The sequence below is a fragment of the Zeus faber genome, assembly GCF_960531495.2.
Source record: "Zeus faber genome assembly, chromosome: 3".
Lineage (NCBI taxonomy): Eukaryota > Metazoa > Chordata > Actinopteri > Zeiformes > Zeidae > Zeus > Zeus faber.
The window spans coordinates 548,378-569,420 of record NC_137190.1 but is presented as its reverse complement, the minus strand read 5'-3'; the positions used below and the strand labels follow the sequence as shown (position 1 = coordinate 569,420).

General features: G+C 45.9%; 1 protein-coding gene across 1 annotated transcript in view; it reads right to left on the bottom strand.

The window, feature by feature from the left end:
- igf1rb (insulin-like growth factor 1b receptor) overlaps positions 1-21,043 on the bottom strand; it is a 49,287-nt gene that overhangs the window by 15,554 nt on the left and 12,690 nt on the right. The window contains exons 3-8 of the mRNA XM_079997672.1: positions 18,755-19,058; positions 18,418-18,554; positions 18,052-18,196; positions 14,231-14,439; positions 11,925-12,051; positions 10,146-10,381 (exon numbers count right to left, since the gene is read on the bottom strand). Of these exons, the coding sequence (XP_079853798.1) occupies positions 10,146-10,381; positions 11,925-12,051; positions 14,231-14,439; positions 18,052-18,196; positions 18,418-18,554; positions 18,755-19,058 (1,158 nt within the window). The remainder of the gene's footprint in view (positions 1-10,145; positions 10,382-11,924; positions 12,052-14,230; positions 14,440-18,051; positions 18,197-18,417; positions 18,555-18,754; positions 19,059-21,043) is intronic.

Sequence of the window (21,043 nt, the reverse complement as noted above, 5' to 3'; positions counted from 1 at the left end):
TGTGGACTTTGGACAAACTGTTTTGTTTCAGACGTACTGTGGTTCCAAACAAATACTAAACACCTTCACATACTAGGGTTGGGAACTGAACTCCGTACTTTTAAGGGTACCGATTACAGACTGACGTTAAATTAATAAATTAATGGGTGCCAAAATTCAGTACCTGAGAGTGCATCTGGGTGAGAGAGTAGAGAGAAAGAGAGAGCGTGATGACATCACCCCTGCAGCTTGTTCAATACGGTCAGTGCGATGACGAGCCCCAAGCGGTAACAGGAGTGGTTACTAGGGATTTTAATAATTAACTGTTTAACCGTTAACCGACAAATAATACTATCAGTTAAAGAGATAAAAAATATATTATAAAAAAAAGTTTGTTGCATGGTAAAAGAAAAATAGGCTTTACAATCTATTTCCTAAATACAACTCATGGTGACGACAGGGCAACGAGAGCTGTGACGATAAGCGCAGTACCAGTCACTGCGGGGATGAGCTCATCACTGGCATCGCCACAAATGATAAAATAAAATATATATTTGTATTTCTTTTTTTTGCTGGTGAAAGTCACAGGGTGATATGAAATATAAACACAATAATCATTGCTTAGTAATCATCATTGAATGTCTTCCATCCTATGTTCAAGGACTTCTGGTGAAAGGTTTCAGTTGCTCTGCTCTTCACTGGGAGGGACAGTCCATTAAACACACAGGGTTTTTTGTGTGTGTTCCATTATTATTATTATTATTATTAATAATTATTTCTCGGGCTGTACCCGACTCAGGATTCGGTCAGTCCAATCGGATTTGGCTGTTCAATGCCAAAATTAAACAACAACCAAGAAAAACAACCTACAAGTGCATGGCGATAGTGCATGCATGGCGATAGTGCATGCATGGCGATAGTGGCGCGGCCCCTAGCGGTCGCCTGCGCCGGCGCTCCGGTTACTTTCTTACTCTTTAGTATTTTTTTTCCTTTTTTTAATCACAATGTTCGCCAGAAAAACATCAACAATTAACTCATACGGCCGCGATGCACTCATGGATATAAAAATTTCCCTAAACGAACAACTTTGGGACTTTTTATCCGTGGGAGCAGAGTGGCCGGCGGAAATCCTACGCGGGAACACTCGCAACAACAACTACAACAACAAAAATGGAGTCGCTGTTCCAGGAGCCGGCCCACGGAGGAAGCACCGAGGTAAACGAGGCGGCATTCGGGTCAGAATGAGGACGCAACCTTACCGTCCACCTCTGCCAAGCATACTTCTTGCTAACGTCCAGTCCCTGGAGAACAAGATGGATGAACTTCAAGCGAGGATTCAATTCCAGCGTGACACGAGGAACTGTTGCGTCCTCTGCCTGACGGAAACATGGCTGACCCCACTGGTGCCGGATGAAGCCATACGTCCAGCCGAGGCCTTCTCCGTGTTCCGCGGCGACAGAACGGGAGAGTCGGGGAAATCCAAAGGTGGAGGCGTCTGCCTAATGGTAAACAACCGCTGGTGTAACGGCAACAACACCAAATTCCTCTCCCACTCCTGCTCGCCGAACCTGGAACAGCTGACCATACTATGCCGTCCATTTTATCTCCCCCGGGAATTCAGCACGGTCATCATTACAGCCGTTTATATCCCACCGCAAGCGGACACCGACGCAGCTCTGTCGGTTCTGTACGATGTGTTGTGCGGATTTCAGAACAGACATCCCGACGCGGCTGTGGTGGTGACTGGGGACTTTAACAGGGCCAACCTTAAAAAATTTCTGCCGAATTTCCACCAACACATCACGTGTGCCACCAGGGGAGACAGAACTCTGGATCATTGTTACACTCCTTACAAGAACGGATACAAGCCCGTGTCGCTCCCTGCTTTCGGGAAATCAGATCACGCCGCGATCATGGGGGTGGTAGCTCAGGAGGTAGAGCTGGTGGTCTAGTAATCCAAAGGTTGCTGGTTCGATCCCAGGCTCCTCCTGCTAGCATGCTGTAGTGTCCTTGAGCAAGACACTTAACCCATAATTGCTCCTGATGGCTGCGTCCGTCGGTCTTTGAACAATTGTAAGTCGCTTTGGATAAAAGCGTCTGCTAAATGACTAAAAATGTAAATGTAAAAATGTAAATCTCGCTGCTTCCTGTTTACAGGCCTCTGATCGCGCGGGATCTGGTGATGACGAGGGAAGTGAAGCGGTGGACGGACCAATCAGAGGCTGCGCTTCAGGACGCTCTGACTGACGTAGACTGGGACATGTTCCAAACAAGTTCAAGTGACGTCAGCGAGTTTACGGAGGTTGTAGTAAGTTTCGTGGCTACGCTAGCGGATGAAATCGTTCCCACGGTGAAAGTTCGGATATTTCCAAACCAGAAACCATGGGTTGATAAATCCATCCGCTGCGCTCTGAATGCGCGCACGGCCGCTTACAACGACAGACTTGTATCTGGTAACATGGACAATTACAAAGCGGCGTCGTACAATCTGCGGAGGGCGGTGAGGGACGCCAAACGGACGTACAGAGACACCGTGGAGCTGCAGATGGAGCGGGGGGACACCAGACGCTTGTGGGAGGGGCTGCGAACAATAACAAACTACAAGAGCAGCTCCTCCCCAGCCACGAGTGCGGACGCCTCCCTGGCCAACCAACTGAACTCCTTTTATGCGCGGTTCGAGTCTGGCAGCAACACCGCTAGCTCGCCGGCTAATTGGAGTTACACCGCTGGGGATGAGCGCGCACTCTCAGTGTCCGTGCACGAGGTCAGGAGGGCTTTGATGCGGGTGAACACCAGGAAAGCTGCGGGCCCAGACGGCATATCTGGGCGAGTACTGAAGACCTGTGCTAACCAGCTAGCTCCGGTGTTCACTACAATATTCAACATCTCCCTGGCCGAATCAGTGGTCCCGTCCTGTTTCAAGAGGTCCACCGTCGTTCCTGTCCCGAAGATCGCCTCTCCAACCTGCCTGAATGACTACCGTCCGGTGGCCCTCACCTCGGTGGTCATGAAGTGTTTCGAGAGGCTGATTAAGGATTATATCTGCGCCTCCCTCCCCCGCACCTTGGACCCGTTGCAGTTTGCGTACCGGCAGAACAGATCCACGGATGACGCGGTCTCCCAGGTACTGCACACCACGCTCACGCACCTGGATGGCCAGAAGGGGGCCTATGTGAGAATGCTGTTCATTGATTATAGTTCAGCTTTCAACACCATAGTTCCCACCAGACTGGCTGTCAAGTTGATGGAGCTAGGATTGAATGGTCCGCTGTGCACCTGGATCCTGGACTTCCTCACAGGCCGCCCCCAGGTGGTCAAGGTGGGGAAGTACATGTCAAGCTCCCTCACCCTGAATACAGGATCCCCCCAGGGCTGCGTCCTCAGCCCCCTACTGTACTCCCTGTACACACATGACTGTGTGGCCAGGTCCAGCTCCAACACCATCATCAAGTTTGCTGACGACACCGTGGTCGTGGGCCTGATCACCGACTGCGATGAGAAGGCCTACCGCGAGGAGGTGGCTGACCTGTCACTCTGGTGCCAGGACAACAGCCTACACCTGAACGTCAGCAAAACCAAGGAGCTGATTGTGGACTTTAGGCGTGGATCACAATCGAGGACGCACACGCCCTTGTGGATTAATGGGACTTCTGTTGATAGGGTGAGAAGCTTCAGATATCTGGGAGTCCACATCACAGAGGACTTAACATGGACTGTTCACACAGACACTCTGGTGAGAAAGGCGAGGCAGCGTCTCTACCACCTCAGGCAGCTGAGGAAATTCCGGGTCTCGGTGAGGATCCTCAAGTCCTTCTACTCTGGAGCAGTGGAGAGCATCCTGACAGGCAACATCACTGCCTGGTTTGGGAACTGTACTGCCCAGGACAGGCGGCCCTGCAGAGGGTGGTGCGTTCAGCTGAACGTACCACTGGAACTACCCTCCCCCCCTTGCAGGAGTTATACACCAGGAGGTGTAGCAGCAGAGCCCGTAGGATCATGAAGGATCCTCATCACCCCAACAACGGACTGTTTCAGCTGCTGCGGTCAGGCAAGCGCCTCCGCAGTCACACAGCGAGAACAGAGAGACTGAGACGGAGTTTCTTCCCTCAAGCCATCAGAACTGTCAACGCTGACCTCACCAGGGGTCCTAACTGAGCCATGCACTAGGCTCCACTACCTACTGTACTGTATGTAGCATACTGTACCGCATACTGTATCACTGTTCAGGGTTGTTCGTGATGCCGTATTGCTGCGCCGTACTGTTGTATACTGTGCTGTATTATCCCAAACACTACCTCACACCTACTACCTCATTCACATGCCACTTTAATTCACATGCCACTTTAAATGCACATATCTGTATATACATAGGCAAATTCCTTCTATCTATTCCATTTTATTTCAATTTATTTTTATTGTATTTTATTCTATATATTTTTTATCTTATTCTATAAGTATTCCACTTACTGTATTACGTTTTAGGAGTCAGTTAGTGGGTCTATTAGAAAGGAATTTTCTACTTTTTATTTTATTTTATTTTTGTACTTTTTCCTAGGACTTATTGTGTGCTATCACCGGGTGCGTTGCATTACATTTCACTGCATATATGTATGGAAGTATGTATATGTATGTGACAAATAAAAATCTTGAATCTTGAATCTTGAATCTACAACCAATCACAGCACTGGATACACCTACGACCAATCAGAGCATTGGATAGACCTACAACCAATCAAAGCATTCAATAGACCTACAACCAATCAAAGCATTCGATAGACCTACAACCAATCAGAGCATTTGATAGACCTACAACCAATCAGAGCACTGGATAGAGCAACAAACAATCAGAGCATTGGACAGACCAAAAACCAATCGGAGCACTAGATAGACTAACAAACATTCAGAGCGTTGAATAGACCTACAACCAATCAGATCATTGGACAGACCTACAATCAATCAGATCATTGGACAGACCTACAATCAATCAGAGCACTGGATAGACCTACAACCAATCACAGTGTTGGATAGACCTACAATCAATCGGATCGTTGGACAGACCTACAATCAATCAGAGCGTTGGATAGACCTACAACCAATCAGAGCGTTGGATAGACCTACAACCAATCAGAGCGTTGGATAGACCTACAACCAATCAGAGCGTTGGACAGACCTAAAATCAATCAAAGCACTGGATAGACCTACAACCAATCAGATCGTTGGACAGACCTACAATGAATCAGAGCACTGGACAGACCTACAACCAATCAGATCGTTGGACAGACCTACAATCAATCAGAGCGTTGGATAGACCTACAACCAATCAGAGCGTTGGATAGACCTACAACCAATCAGAGCGTTGGATAGACCTACAACCAATCAGATCGTTGGACAGACCTACAACCAATCAAAGCACTGGATAGACCTACAACCAATCAGATCGTTGGACAGACCTACAATGAATCAGAGCACTGGACAGACCTACAACCAATCAGATCGTTGGAAAGACCTACAACCAATCAGAGCGTTGGATAGACCTACAACCAATCACAACAAGGAGGCGTTTGATGTAGCGCTGAGTGGGTTAGTAAATTAAACTTTTACCAAATCCTGTGGGAAGAACGACAAACATCTTTCTTATTGTAGCCGACTGTGTGTGTTTGTCTGAATGATAAAATGTAAGAATTATCCGATACAATCATGGGATAAAGTTTCGTATGAACACCATTTATTCCCTTTCTCCCAGAACGCCCCACTGCTCATGTCACCCCGAGCAGTCCAACCCCGCCCTACGGTAACACCTGAGGGACAAACCTAACCAACTGGTGCAAGCGAAATATATATATATTTTTAAATCGCCTGTCAATCAATGTCAACCGCGATCGATGGAGTCGATTGCGGATAGACGATTTAATCGTAAATCTGCCCAAGCTTAACGTCTAACCTAAGGAAACACCTGGTCGAACACAAAATATTCCTTTTTTTTCTTATTTTTTTTTAACCTGTGCTGTCAGCATGCTGGGCATACAACAGAGTATTTGTATGCCATTGCATTCAGGACAGAGTTAGTCTGCAAGTGGAGTTCAAGTTCTCAACCTGCAATGCAACTCTTTATTAATTCTTAAATTATCAAGAGCTGCTGCAAAAACTCTGTCTGTGGATTACCTGTAGAATGACAAGAGCACAATTTTTGGTAATAGAGAACCACCACCAAATCCCCTCTTTGGAGAACTATTTATCATGTTTAGGTCTATAAACAACTGATCATTACTCCAAGAGGGAGAACCACCACGGTGAGACAAATAAACATAGAAACAAACAACATTTACACTAAAACATGAATATTGGACGACAACATGTATTAAAAAAAGCTGAATTAGGTCCAGGAAAACTGGAACTACAACTGGTCACGTGGCCTTTTCCTGTCAAAGTTATGGCAGCAGATGAGCGAGAAAAGGAGAGGAATGCAACCAGGAGGGTGCTGGGGTGCACTCCAAGCAGGTGTGCGTGCGTGCGTGTGTGTAAGATGTCCACCGGTGCGTGTATATGAAATATCCCCATTGGTACTGGTGTAGAAGGTCGATATTATGTCGTGGCGCCTCCAAGCTGGGCAAGGGGCCCCGAAGCCCCCCCGAACAGCACAGACCCACGGACAACCCTCGGCTGCAGGAGATCCCCGGTTACCCTGCCCTGCGGCCACAGACGACCACCAGGCCCCCAGAGAAGCCAGAGGGCCCTGGAGCAACTCCCACGCCGACCCCCGAAGAGCATGACCAAGTCCCAGGGAGCATCAGGAGACCCCGCACCCCAGGGGTGCACACATACAACCAACCCCCGGGCGCAGGCACAAGACGCAGCCGCCGGCACTGAACCCGGGCCACAGGCACAAGGCACGGACCGCAGGCCCGGATCACGGCCCCATGGTGACAGACTGACACCCTGCCCGAGCCGCCCGGCGGGCCGGCAGGACCCCCACACCCACCCACGCCCCGCACAAGGGGGAGGCCCGCCCCACCGCAGCCGACCAGACGCCCCACCCGTGAGTGCCAAGTGCCCATACACGTAGCAGTGAGTGCCCAGAGCAGGGCACCTCAAAGTTACACCCCCCATTTTTTTTTTCCCATTGTCTTAACTAATGTTAGCTGTGTATTTAACTTAGAATTTTAACTAGCGTTAACATTGTCGTGTTGCGTTGTTTACACTCTTGCTTTCATTGACAGGACCCCCTGTCCCAGTCTCAACCCGCCTGAGCTCAGTGGATTCTGTCCTGTGCAGGAGGCAGAAGAGGGACCAGATGTCAATGCTGGCCAACTTGGCAAAGACATATCAATTTTTTCCCCCCATTTTCCGCAACCCCACTAAACTAACCTTGCTGCTGCTACTCCTAGATCCTGGGAAGGGTATCACATGTGCTTCTTCTGATACACACGCGACTGGCAGTGACAGACTGCGACTGATTGGAGGTTGTAGGGACGGGTTTTGGAGAGGAGAGGGAGGTAGGGAGGGCTTTTATTTTGTGTGGTGTGTAAAATGTTCTAAATAAATAACAAAGTTCTAAATAAATAACAATGTAAAAATGGAGGAGCTTGGACATTTTCGTTATTACAGAGAGACTAAAGTACCGAAAAAAGGTAATGTTGGGCACCGGTACCAAATTCCAGGTAACGGTACAATTGTGAACGGTACCCAAACCTATCACATACTGAGAAGACGTACTAAATAGTACGCTACTAGGTAGTAAATAGTATGCTACTACGTACTCAATAGTGTGCTACTGAGTACTATTAGGTACTTAATAGTATGCTACTATGTACTAAGTATTATGCTACTAAGTTCTACTAGGTACTTAATAGTATGCTACTACGTACTAAGTAGTATGCTACTTAGTACTACTAGGTACTAAATAGTATAGTACAATGTACTAAGTAGTATGCTACTAAGTTCTACTAGGTACTAAAAAGTAAGCTACTACGTACTAAGTAGTATGATACAAAGTACTACTAGATACGAAATAGTATGTAACTGCATACTAAGTAGCATGTTACCCAGTACTACTAGTTACTAAATAATATGCTGCCATACCATTATAACGCAGGAACAACTTATCTTTCAAAATACAAGTCTTACATCTGTCAGTTGAATCAGAAGTAAAGCTAAAAGTTGAGGTGCTGTTCAGGGCGTTGTCTGATAATGTTGTGGTACGGTGTTCCAGTGTTGTGTGTCGGCATGCACGTACCTGCGAGGCCTGTCCTACTGAGTGTGTGTGGGTTTAGACGTATGTAATGAGAGGCTGTCTGGACTTTGAGAGAGAATATGCTCCCATCCCTCTGACGCCCACAGTAAGACAATGATCTTGGAAGATCAAAGTAATTTAACAGTTGGAACTGGCCAAGAGAGCAGACACAGCCATCTCTGGCCCGTGTTTCCTGAACCCTCGTCTTGGTGTGAACAGCAATGACTATTTGGCCTAGGAGATTTACATGACCTCTCCTGAAAGAGGATCGGACTGAAAATGTATCTTAATCACTGTGTAACCACTTTAACCTTTTTCCTTCGGTGCAAAGAATGATACCCCTCCCGACTTTGGGAGATGCATAATAACCAAGTTATATTGCTCAGGCTGTCTTTCCATTTGCTGAGTTTGGACGCCCCTTGCAGAAACTGTTGATATTGCTCCAAGCCCAGATTTCAACCTTACACAGATTATTCTCTTGCATTTCAAAGATTCATTCTCATTTAAGTAATTTCCCCCTGGGATTTAAGTAATTTCCCTTGGATTATTAAAGTATTTCTGATTCTGATTCTGTGTGCAATGTTATCCATGCAGTTAAAAGACCCAATGACATGTACGATTTTCCTTCTTGCATTCCAAAGATAATTTTTCGTATGTGTTTATGTTCTTGCATTCCAAAGATGTATTTACATGTGGGATTTTGTCTTTCAAGATGTATTTGACAAACATAAACGTAACACGGAGAGAATTTAAAGAGACGGGTTGTAAGATTCAGATTATAGAATATGGTTTTGAACATCTCACTGCAAAGAGGAATGCCTGCCTCAACAGCGAACTAACAGAGAGCCTCGCCAGAATTCCCAGATCATAGGAAACCTCTCCCTAACCCCTCGACCAATGGTCATTGAAGGAGGTCACTTCCGGTCCCGCCCCCTCGGAAGAAATAAAAACCCAGGAACACAAACGCTCAATAGTTGCTTTGTTCCCAAGGATCTTGCTCTCTCACGATCATGACTGTTACCTCAAGGGACCTCCCTTCCATCTACCTGGTGCTGGGGCAGGCCACCTGTCTTCCTCCTTTTTCTTTTGAAACAATGTTTTCCCGACCCCTCAGGTACCTTGACAGCATTCCTTCCTTTTACCTTCCCTGGTTGAAGAACCACCGTTTAAAGATCCCTCCTTCCGGCTTGAATAACCGTTTTGTTTTAAACGAGCCACTTTTCCTGCGTTAAACAACACACCAGATCCCCGAAGCCACCGACACACCACCCAATCACTAGAATAAGAACTAGAATGCCCAGAATAACACCTGCTGAGCACGCTAGCTGGGACCCGACAATATGGAAAGTTCCGTGACCCTCCTCGCCATTCCAGACCAGACAGCCGAATTATCTGGTGACAAAGGCAGACAACTCATTGGAGCCGATAGCGGGATCCAAACAAGACGAACCCGGTGAGCCTCTGACCTCCGGTTAAGCATGGCAAAGGGATGTTGGGTGCCACGGCTATAATCGCTTTATTTTACTATTCATTTTACAAAAGGTAGTTGCATATAAGTCTCAGTCAATCCCTCCCTCTTCCAGCCACCATTTAATTTCCCAGATGTGTGTTTTGATTTTAACCTACTTTAACTTAACGTTTGTTCTATCTCAACCATTAACCATACTATAAAACTCTGTTATTAAAAATAAACCTTCATTGTTTTATTAAGAAGTAGTCGTGTATTTATCTGATATATTGTGTGGGGATTTCTGAATGTAAAAGAACCTGGTTCCCTGAGAGCTGGGACTTTTGTAGCAGCCCGTGCAGCCGTAAACTAAGTTTCATTTTCTCCAGGCTTTAGCAAAAATCTGGTGGCGCCAAACTTCATTAAAATATAAATAAAAAATAAAATTGATAAAAACTATTAATTATAGGTCTATCACGCTACACATACCTGCGGGGCTGGTCCGGATGTAGAGCACCCTGCTCTTGGCGCTGGGCAGCTGCTTGTCCTCTACCAGGAGCGTGATGGCCTTGACAAACACGGCGTATTGGGTCCAGGGCCGAAGGTTGGGCAGCAGTACGCTGGGGTCGTCCTCCCCGTCCTCGTGGAGCTCCACATCCACCATGTTCCAGCTGTTGGAGCCACAGCCATCTTGTCCGTCAAACTCTGTGATGTTCTGGAAGGGGCTGACAGGAAGGGGAGGGGCCAGAAGGAGGAAGTGTTTAAACAGCTTGCTGTGTTTTAGCTGGAGAGATGTAGGATAGAGGAGGAAGCATGTTGGATAGAGGATACAGCATGTTGAATAGAGGAGACAGCATGTGGGATAGAGGAGATAGCATGTGGGATAGAGGACACAGCATGTGGGATAGAGGAGACAGCATGTGGGATAGAGGACACAGCATGTGGGATAGAGGACACAGCATGTGGGATAGAGGAGACAGCATGTGGGATAGAGGAGACAGCATGTGGGATAGAGGAGACAGCATGTGGAATAGAGAAGACAGCATGTGGAATAGAGAAGACAGCATGTGGGATAGAGGACACAGCATGTGGGATAGAGGACACAGCATGTGGGATAGAGGACACAGCATGTGGGATAGAGGACACAGCATGTGGGATAGAGGAGACAGCATGTGGGATAGAGAAGACATTATGTGGGATAGAGGAGACAGCATGTGGGATAGAGGACACAGCATATGGGATAGAGGAGACAGCATGTGGGATAGAGGACACAGCTTGTGGGATAGAGGAGATAGCATGTGGGATAGAGGACACAGCATGTGGGATAGAGGACACAGCATGTGGGATAGAGGACACGGCATGTGGGATAGAGGACACGGCATGTGGGATAGAGGACACAGCATGTGGGATAGAGGACAAAGCATGTTGGATAGAGGAGACAGCATGTTGGATAGAGGAGACAGCATGTTGGATAGAGGAGACAGCATGTTGGATAGAGGAGACAGCATGTTGGATAGAGGAGACAGCATGTAGGATAGAGGAGACAGCATGTAGGATAGAGGAGACAGCATGTTTGATAGAGGAGACAGCATCTTTGATAGAGGAGACAGCATGTGGGATAGAGGACACAGCATGTGGGATAGAGAAGACAGCATGTGGGATAGAGAAGACAGCATGTGGGATAGAGAAGACATTATGTGGGATAGAGAAGACAGCATGTGGGATAGAGAAGACATTATGTGGGATAGAGAAGACAGCATGTGGGATAGAGAAGACAGCATGTGGGATAGAGAAGACATTATGTGGGATAGAGAAGACAGCATGTGGGATAGAGAAGACATTATGTGGGATAGAGAAGACAGCATGTGGGATAGAGAAGACAGCATGTGGGATAGAGGACACAGCATGTGGGATAGAGGACACAGCATGTGGGATAGAGGACACAGCATGTGGGATAGAGGACACAGCATGTGGGATAGAGGACAAAGCATGTTGGATAGAGGAGACAGCATGTTGGATAGAGGAGACAGCATGTAGGATAGAGGAGACAGCATGTAGGATAGAGGAGACAGCATGTTTGATAGAGGAGACAGCATGTTTGATAGAGGAGACATAATGTGGGATGGAGGACACAGGATGTTGGATAGAAGAGAGCATGTAGGATAGGGGAGACACAATGTGGGATGGAGGAGACAGCATGTAGGAAATAAAGAACAGAGAACTGGATGTGTGGGCAGTAATATAGAAAGAGCTCGGAAGAAAACTTACGCCTCCTTGTAGTACACTATGAAGCTGATGAGGTCATTGTAGTCTGGATGGCTGTAGCGTTGCCAGGTCAAAGTGATGCTGCTGCTGCTTGTTGTGTTGGACTTGAACTTCAGGACGGTGCTTTCACCTGCAGAGCAGAGAGAACACATCAGAATGCAGATCTCCATTCACAACAACAAAAGTCTTTTTCATCTGAATTATTTCAGAAGAGCACTTTGATTGAAGGTTGCAGCACTTGGTAAGTTTGTTGTTGAAAGTGTTTTAAGAGTATTTAGTGAGAAGTTCTACTAATTGTCTTAGTATCTGGAGTTCCTTCTGCTGTACCACTCAGGTCACTCACTGTACTGCCTCAGTTGTAGTGGAAGTTTCTTCTTGTGAGGCTTTGAAGGAAGAACCCATGACAAAGTATTTTATTTCACTCTAAAAGCGTCACGTCAGCGTCACATCACACACACTTCTGCCCGTTTGTCAATTGATCAGTTCACACCAGGTCCGTCTTTACTCAGTCTACAACACGCTAGCAAAAGCAGCACTCTCCTAAATTTCTACTGAAACTAAAAATTGTTGAATGCATCAACCTTTAATAGGTTAAAGTTAGTCTTCGCTTTAATTTTCAAACCTTTTTTAACTTAATTTGCATTTGGAGTCTGTTTATTAACGTAGTGGGATTAGTTTGTGAGTTTAACGTCCACTGTTTATATTTCACACATCAGCTTCTGGCTTGAATGCAATAACCACTAATACAGTGTAGCTCCTCCTTGTGTCGCCAAAACAGCTATGATGTGGAGGCATGGACTCCACCAGACTCTGAAGGTGTCCTGTGGTATCTGGCACCAAGGTGTTAGTAACAGATCCTTTAAGTCCTGGAAGTTGTGAGGTGGGGCCCCCATGGATTGGGCTTGTTGTTCCAGCACATCCCACAGATGTTCAATCAGACCGGACCCCCCGCTCATCCATATGATGTAGAGGAAAAGGTGATTCATTAGACCGGGCCACCTTCTTCCATTGCTCCATGGTCCAGTTGTGACTCTCACGTGTCCATTGTAGGTGCTTTCAGGGGTGGACAGGGGTCAGCATGGACACTCTGACTGCTCCCATACGCAGTAAGCTGCCATGCACTGTGTGTTCTGAAACCTTTCTATCATAGCACCATTCACTTTTTTACCAGTTTGTGCTACAGTAGCTCTTCTGTGGAATCGAACCAGATGGGCTAGACTTCACTTTCCACGTGCATCAATCGAGTCTTGGGCGCCCACTAAAGTGCAGTGTTTCCCCTATAGTTGTACAAGCGGGGCAAGCCACTAGGCCAACAAGAACCCCGCCAAACCAAAAAAAAAAAAATTTCTGGCTTGGCAGGCACCCGCAAAGATGACGTCTTGTCAAAAAATTATGTATTTTTCTATTGCAATATACAGTCCATTTATGCTATTTAAACACATGTACAAACTAGGGATGTTAATGTGTGCGGATAGCTAAACTAATCACCTATTCAAAACGTTTAACATAAAATAAAAAACTAATGGTACTGTTTTCCAAATTGGAGAGGGAGAAGTGTGCACCTGGGCCATTGTGGTGTGCGCCGCAGGAGTTTCGCTTTCTCACTTTACGTGCTTGAAAATGGCAACTTGGCATACGATTTGGAGGGCCTCGCAAAAGCCCTGGCACAATGAAAGTGATGAGAGATCCCCTGAGTCAGAATGAAAGATCCCACTTTGGCCGAGGTGGGGGCTCGGGCGCACCACTGCCTGCGCCTGGTCCGTCGGGCATATATTTACTCATTTATATTTATCTATTTATATATTTATTGCCTCCTTTATTTATTTCAGGTGTTATCTAATAGACAGTTATTTTTTATTTGCGGTGATGACTGTCACGTGACTGTGGTATCCCTAATCAGAGTAACTTAAAATGACGCTCACGGTTCCTGTGTGCAGTCTGAACGCGTTTCTCCACCATGGACAGTGGTTCACGGCTACAACTCACACAAGTCATGATTGCTTTTGATAGCAGTCTATTCTTACATTTAATAATTTACTGAATACAAGTGAAATTTTCACTTTTAGTAGGTGAAAACAGACCTCAGGAACAGGCTGCAAGGAGAGCACATGGGGGCCTGCATGAAGATTTCAATGAATGGGTTTCCTGTGGCAAAATATCCATATCCTGATGCCATGGTGAAATGTTTCTCCAAGCCAAGGAAGATAAAGTGCAGCAATGAACCATACACACTGTGTTGATGATTTGCAGGTCAGTCAGGCGGTTTCCTGTCTCTCTCTCTGTGTATTTCAAGTTCAACCAACACTTACAGCTAGCTCTGTCTCCGTTGTTGCGGAAGTCGGTCTCCTGGAAGGCGCCTGGGAGACCGGTCTTGTGCCACATCTTGCGGATCTCCGACATGCAGAGCCTGGGGTTGGCTCTGAAGAACAGCCTTCCGGCCCCGATGGTCAGGTTGTGCTGCCTCCAGTCCCACAGATACTGCAGCTGCTGGTTGTCAAACGCTGAGAAGGCGTACATGCTGCATGACAGACAAAACACGATCTACACTGTAGCTTGACTGATTGGGAAAGCAGACATGTTAGCCCAATAACAGACGTTTTTTTCAGATTCCTTACAGATATCTTGCACTTATATCTGGTTGAATTTAGAAACAGATCAGGCTTCAAGTCCCAGGTGACTCCAATGGTCAATGTCTGCTCTGATTGTTTCTAGCCTCTTATGTATGTCACTTTGCACAAAAGTGTCTGATCAAGAGATCGATTTTCAGCTTGATTGGCCATGACCGGTGACCGGTCAATCAGTATCAGATATATATGGATTCTGTGCCGATCAAATTTCCACGCATATCAGGGGTGTGCATCTCTCCCTTATACAGTAGGACGATCCTATAGGTATCCCTATACCTGGGCTACGATACAATTCAGGGACGATACATTTTAATACGGAACAAGTCGATGCAATCTCATACAGTTCTTCACATTTGCTGTCTGTTTTCTATTATAAATTAAAATAAGGCATATTCTATAAAAGTGGCATCGCTTACCTTCAAATAGATATTTCATAAAACATCAGGGAATCCCAAGTATTTTTGTTACTTTATGGCATTTATAATTAATAAGATCTAATACATTGTGATTCTGATATAGTATATAAATATGCGAGAAAGAGAGAGAGAGTTGTTTGGTTGTCAGTTCAACAGCATAGGTTATGGCCCAAAACGAACGAGGGTCAAAAATAAAGCTTAGTGTGTAATAACAATAAAGCTCAGTGTGTAATAACGATAAAGCTCAGTGTGTAATAACGATAAAGCTCAGTGTGTAATAATGATAAAGCTCAGTATGTAATAACGATAAAGCTCAGTGTGTAATAACGATAAAGCATAGTGATTTAGATTTATTGACTTTGCTTAGTTTCTTACTTGTATGGAAAATGAAAAACATTAACCTAACTCAGACAATTAGAGGAGAGTTGTTGGCCCTCCCTCTTCTCCTCTAGACAGCGCTGCGTCGTACAGGTTTTCCTGTGTTTTATTTTAGATCTTTAGTTTCAACTTGTATGTAACAAACATTTTAAAGCCAACTAAGGGACTGTCCCGCTCCGCCTTGGATAAGGACAGTGGATTGCGTAATGGAGAGGGAGCGATCTCCGGTCCACTCTGTGTCCTGTTCCTTGTGTCTCAAAAACAAAACAAATAATTATTATTTTGAAAGTAACATGACTTGTAACGTTAGATCATTGAGACTTCCGCAGCAGCTTAGTTTATACAAAAGTACAATTAGCAGCAAGATTTCAGTCAACCGACTGGTAACTTGGGAATCAGGCCATGGTGCAGTTCATGGTACATATACAGTAGATAAATCCAGGGGTCTGCATATCCATATAGTCGCATCTTTAACATAAAACTGGTTTCTGATTTGCACTGGTAAATAGTTTCACCCTTATTGCCTATGTTCCAGGCTGGGCGGTATACAGAAGAGTGCGGGCAGAGGAAGAGTGGGGGAAGAGGGATAGAGGTAGAGTGGGGACAGAGGGACAGAGTGGGGGACAGACGAGCAGTGGGGTCAGAGGAGAAAAGGGGGCAGGGGGAGAGTGGGGGCAGAGGTAAAGAGGGAGAGTGGGGGCAGAGGAACATTTGGAGAGTGGGGACAGAGAGACAGAGGGAGAGTGAGGTGCAGAGGGACTGATGGAGAGTGGGGACAGAGGGACAGAAGGAGAGTGGGGACAAAGGGAGAGAAGGAGAGTGGGGACAGAGGGACAGAAGGAGAGTGGGGACAGACAGCGGGGCAGATGGAAAGTGGGGGCTGACGGACAAAGGGGGAGTGGGGACAGAGGGAAGAAGGAGAGTGGGGACAGAGAGCAGGGGAGAGTGGGGACAAAGGGAGAAAAGGAGAGTGGGGACAGAAGGACAGAAGGAGAGTGGGTCAGGGGCAGGGGAGAGTGGGAACAGAGGGGCAGAGGGGAGTGGGGACAGAGAGCAGGGGAGAGTGGGGACAAAGCGACAGAAGGGGAGTGGGGAAATAGGGACAGAAGGAGAGTGGGAACAGAGGGGCAGAGGGAGAGTGGCGACAGAGGGAGAGAAGGACAGAATGAAAGGAGAGTGGGGACAGAGGGAGAGTGGGAACAGAGGGGCAGAGGGAGAGTAGAGGCAGAGGGAGAGTGGGGACAGAGGGCGAGAGGGGACAAAGGGGTAGAGGGAGAGTGAGGACAGAGGGACAAAAGGAGAGTGGGAACAGAAGGGCAGGGGAGAGTGGGGACAGAGGGACAGAGGGAGAGTGGGGACAGAGGGAGAGTTGGGACAAAGGGGCAGAGAGGGAGACTGGGGACAGAGGGGCAGAGGGAGAGTGGGGACAGAGGGGCAGAGGGAGAGTGGGGTCAGAGGGACAAAGAAAAACATTTAAAAGTCAATGTTTTACTATAAACATACAATGTGGAGTGTGAGTATGCTGTTGATTATAGTTCTTACAAAGAAAGAATCAAAATCAGAATTGACAGGTCAGACTTTAAAAAAATCTGAATTGGCCAAGAAAATTGCAATCGGTGCATCTCTAGTCTGTTCAATGAATAAATGTAAATGTAAGGATAGCTGATCAGGAACGTAGGTGATATATAAAATATATATAAACTTGAAATATTAAATAGAATAACTGATGAGATAGGATAAAAGGTTGTATTAGCAAGACAGTTGATAGGAGTAGGAGAGGAGTAGCTGTGTCCAGATGGAGGTATGTGTGGTGTTTTGGTCTGGATCATTGACATTCCAACATTTCCTGGCAGATGACCTCTATCTGGAGAACAAGGAGGGTGGTGGAGGACTCCCAGTGACCTTGGAACACCAACTGAAACAAGTTCTATAAGTTGTCTGATGAAGCCTCTTGATTCCAGACTGTTAAGCTCACCTGAGCATTGACCGGTATGCTAACTGTAACACCGCGAGGTGGGGGCGCACTAACACACTGAAATGGAATGAAGTTGAAACCTTTTACCTCTATATAAAATGACTAAAGTAGAAATGTCAATGTGGTACCTTCACCAAAGTGAAAATATGTAGGTACTTGACATGACATGTACTTAAAGTATTACATGTAAAATTATATCACATACAGTACTCTTTACAGTCATCTCAGCACCCTCTCTGATGTCAGGGTTAGGGTTAAATATACTGTAGGTGCTCCTCTGTTTTAGAGCTCTTATTGTTATTGTATTACAAATGACACTCAACCTTATCTACTTTAGACATATTGTAGTCATCTCTCATTAAGCTATAAAAAAGTGTCACAAAAACACACATGGACTTACAGATCAGCCCTACCGTGGCAACCAACCAGTAACCAGGGCAACTGCCTCACTGCCCCTTTGCCAAGGAAACTTCCCTGTTACCAAAGCAAAAGCCGGTATTCTAGGTTTGATTGTGTGTGTCCTGAATAAGTTGTGTGTAAGTATTCTCTGTGACCACTCATGACAGCTACTGGTTAAGTGAAAAGGTAGTATATTCACATCCCAAAAAATTAGGGTGTAACGGGTGTTTGTTACAACCGTCACCATACCTCCCTGTCTGATGAAGACCTAGTACAACCCTAACCCTAACATTGGTGTTGTTATTAAATGACGTGTATTGTGTGTGTGCGCGTACTCGTCCAAAAGCTCCTCTCCATCGATGTACCTCAGGCTCTTGAGAAAGGCCAGAGAGCTCAGAGTGTGAGAGTGCCTGATCCGGACGTAGCCGGTGACTCTCTGGATCAGACCCAGGAAGCTTTCCAGCTCAGAAACCATGTTGTCTACCAGGGAGAGAAATATATTATTATACACATTCTCTGCAGATATATTACAATATGAAAACATAAAGGCCTTGACTTCTTCATTGAAAATGTAGGAATATTAACTAAATAATAAATAGGTGAAGAGTGATGCACAGAGTCCACTAGGGTTGGTACTCAGTGGCTCACGATAAAAAGATATAATATAAATATATTAGTATATATACAGTATTAGTACTAACGGCCTCTGCGGATGTAGATGTGCAGGTTGCCTTTGATGACCGTGCAGCCTTTCAGGGACTGAGCTGCATCCACTGAATCCACAAGTTTCTCATCACACACTGTGTCACACAGAGCTCCACAGGCCTGACAGAACATACTGACAAGGAGAGAGAGGGGGTTTCATAGAGCCCTTCAGAATAAAAACAAATAGTATTTGAACACATTACTAATTCAAGGAAATTCAAATTCCAACTTTCTTTTTTTCTTGACACAAAGAGGACGCTGTCACAGTGTGACATCACTTCATAGATTAGAAGGAAGCAGGTTCCAGCTTGGTGGCCCCCTGCAGCCCCTCACCTGTCGGGGCCGATGCGGGTGAAGCCCGGGGGGCAGTCGGGCAGGCACTCCCCGGCGTGGAGGACGAAGCGGACGCTGTCAGAGAGCTGGAAGCGCGAGCAGAGCCTGGCAGGGACGCAGCGCCAGCCCTCAAAGCGGAACGTCCCCGCCGGGCAGTCGGGGACACAGCGCCCCTGGTGGTCATAGTGCAGACAGGCAGCGCAAGCCGTGTCGCTGTCCGGAGCCCAGCAGCTGCCCAGGCACTGTGGGTGGCAGCACTCACCCTGGGCCGTGCACGCCCGCCGAGCACACCTCTCCGGGCATTCTAAGAAGGAGAGGACGGAAGAAGGATTAAGATAAAAACGTATTCACCGCTAGCAGTTTTGTACCTTACAATTACTCCCGTAAACTAACTTAAAAACTAAACAAACATAACTAAAGGAATGTAAAAGTAACTGAACTGGAAACGAAAGCTAAAATAATTCAAATGAAAGAGCAGAAAAAGTCAAAAGTGAGGAACATTGGTTAGGTCATCATTTCCATATTGAGTTGTTCCAGTTTGATATCTAACTACACTGTGTGCTGTATTATGAGGCATTTTGGCACCGCAGGAACTTTTTCATAGTTCTAAGAACTTATCAGACGAACCCGCCCTTTTTCTGTGTATGCACTGCAGGAACTAGGAACCATCGTAGTTCTCAGAACGCTGAGACGGTGATTGCTCCAGACGTCAGTGCTCGGTGATTGGTCGAGACGTCAGTGCTCGGCGATTGGTCTAGACGTCAGTGCTCGGCGATTGGTCTAGACGTCAGTGCTCGGCGATTGGTCCAGACGTCAGTCCCCGTCCCTCATCCCCAGCACACTCCACCCGGACGAGTCGCATTGCTCTGGCTGCGGACCAGCCCATGTACACTCAGTAGTCATAATTAAATAACCAATAAAAATAAAAAAACATTTTTTTTTTTTTTTATTTTATTGTAGATCTATTTATTTCATTTATTTTACGGCATTTATTGAGTAAAACAAAAAACCCTGTGCGGTGTCCTGATGCAAGCCTGTGCCTTAAATTAAGCCTTGTAGACCTAATATGATGAAGATTCAGCAACTGGATTGAATATTTCTCATCTCAAATTTGTTCAGAAACACATTTAGGCAGACCGATAAGGTGAAATCAGTGAAAGTTTATCGAGAAAAACAGCAGAATCCGGAGTTCAAAGGCTTAAGCTCAAACCCCATAGACTCAGAACTAGAAGCCTGGCTGCTCATTTACAATTAAAGCTACACACAGAAAATTTTAAGGTCACTATTCGATTTAAACATGTGTTGTTTTTTTTCCAGCATTGACGGCTATGCCATTGTTAGAATATGTGACCCACCGCAGAAAAACCTCCCATTTCGTTTTTTTTACCTACATGGGGAAACGCACTTCACTTACCAGGACGCTGAACAGCACTGAACAACGCAAACGATTGTTTCCTTTAAAGCGACTGTCCAGGTGAAGATCATTCCTCCATATTCCATGTGATGTGAAGTCACAATGTGAAACCATTTTGATAAAATTCAACCTTTAAATCGTACTACTTTTACACACACATGGAGACATGGAGGGGGCATTTACCAACATCAACGTCACTTCTGTAAACAAGCCGAGGATCGGGTTTCACTTGTCTGTGAAAACTTTCATTTCCTTGTGTTGTTATGGATCAGGAGTAGCTGGTGGAAGAAGATCTAAATCATATCGCGGACCTTAATCTGAACAGTGTGATAGATCCAAGTCAGTTTAAGCAGCGCGTGCTGGACTTCATTTTCCACGATGATAGTCAGTTCTCCGACAGCGACGCTGGATCTGATATTACTCTAGACTTGGGGAACATTTCAAACAGTCGATTTCAACCTGAATGTGATGATGAAACAGAATATTTTCAAGAACCACCGGAGGACACCGATGATACGCCCGTTGATGTTACAACAAAAGAAGTTGATGATGTGATGAAGACCGTTGAGGTTGGCGATGCAGATTATGAACAAGTAGCAATGAACAAGATTCTCAAGTTTACCTGCAAATGTAGCCAGGGGCGAAAGAAAATGAAAAGAGGTCAGATTTTCAGATTTTCTGAGATCTAATAATATTGATAGACTCTACATTTTGTTGTGTTGTCCGTACTTTAAACTTCAAAATAATTCCACTTTTATAAAACATGTATGGTTTTACTGTAAAAACATTATGTTAAGTAGCCATGAGGCTTTGTTGGTCCTCCAACCCCATTTGCATTCTGGGAGCTGAAGGAACCAAGTGTGGGTAAAACTGTG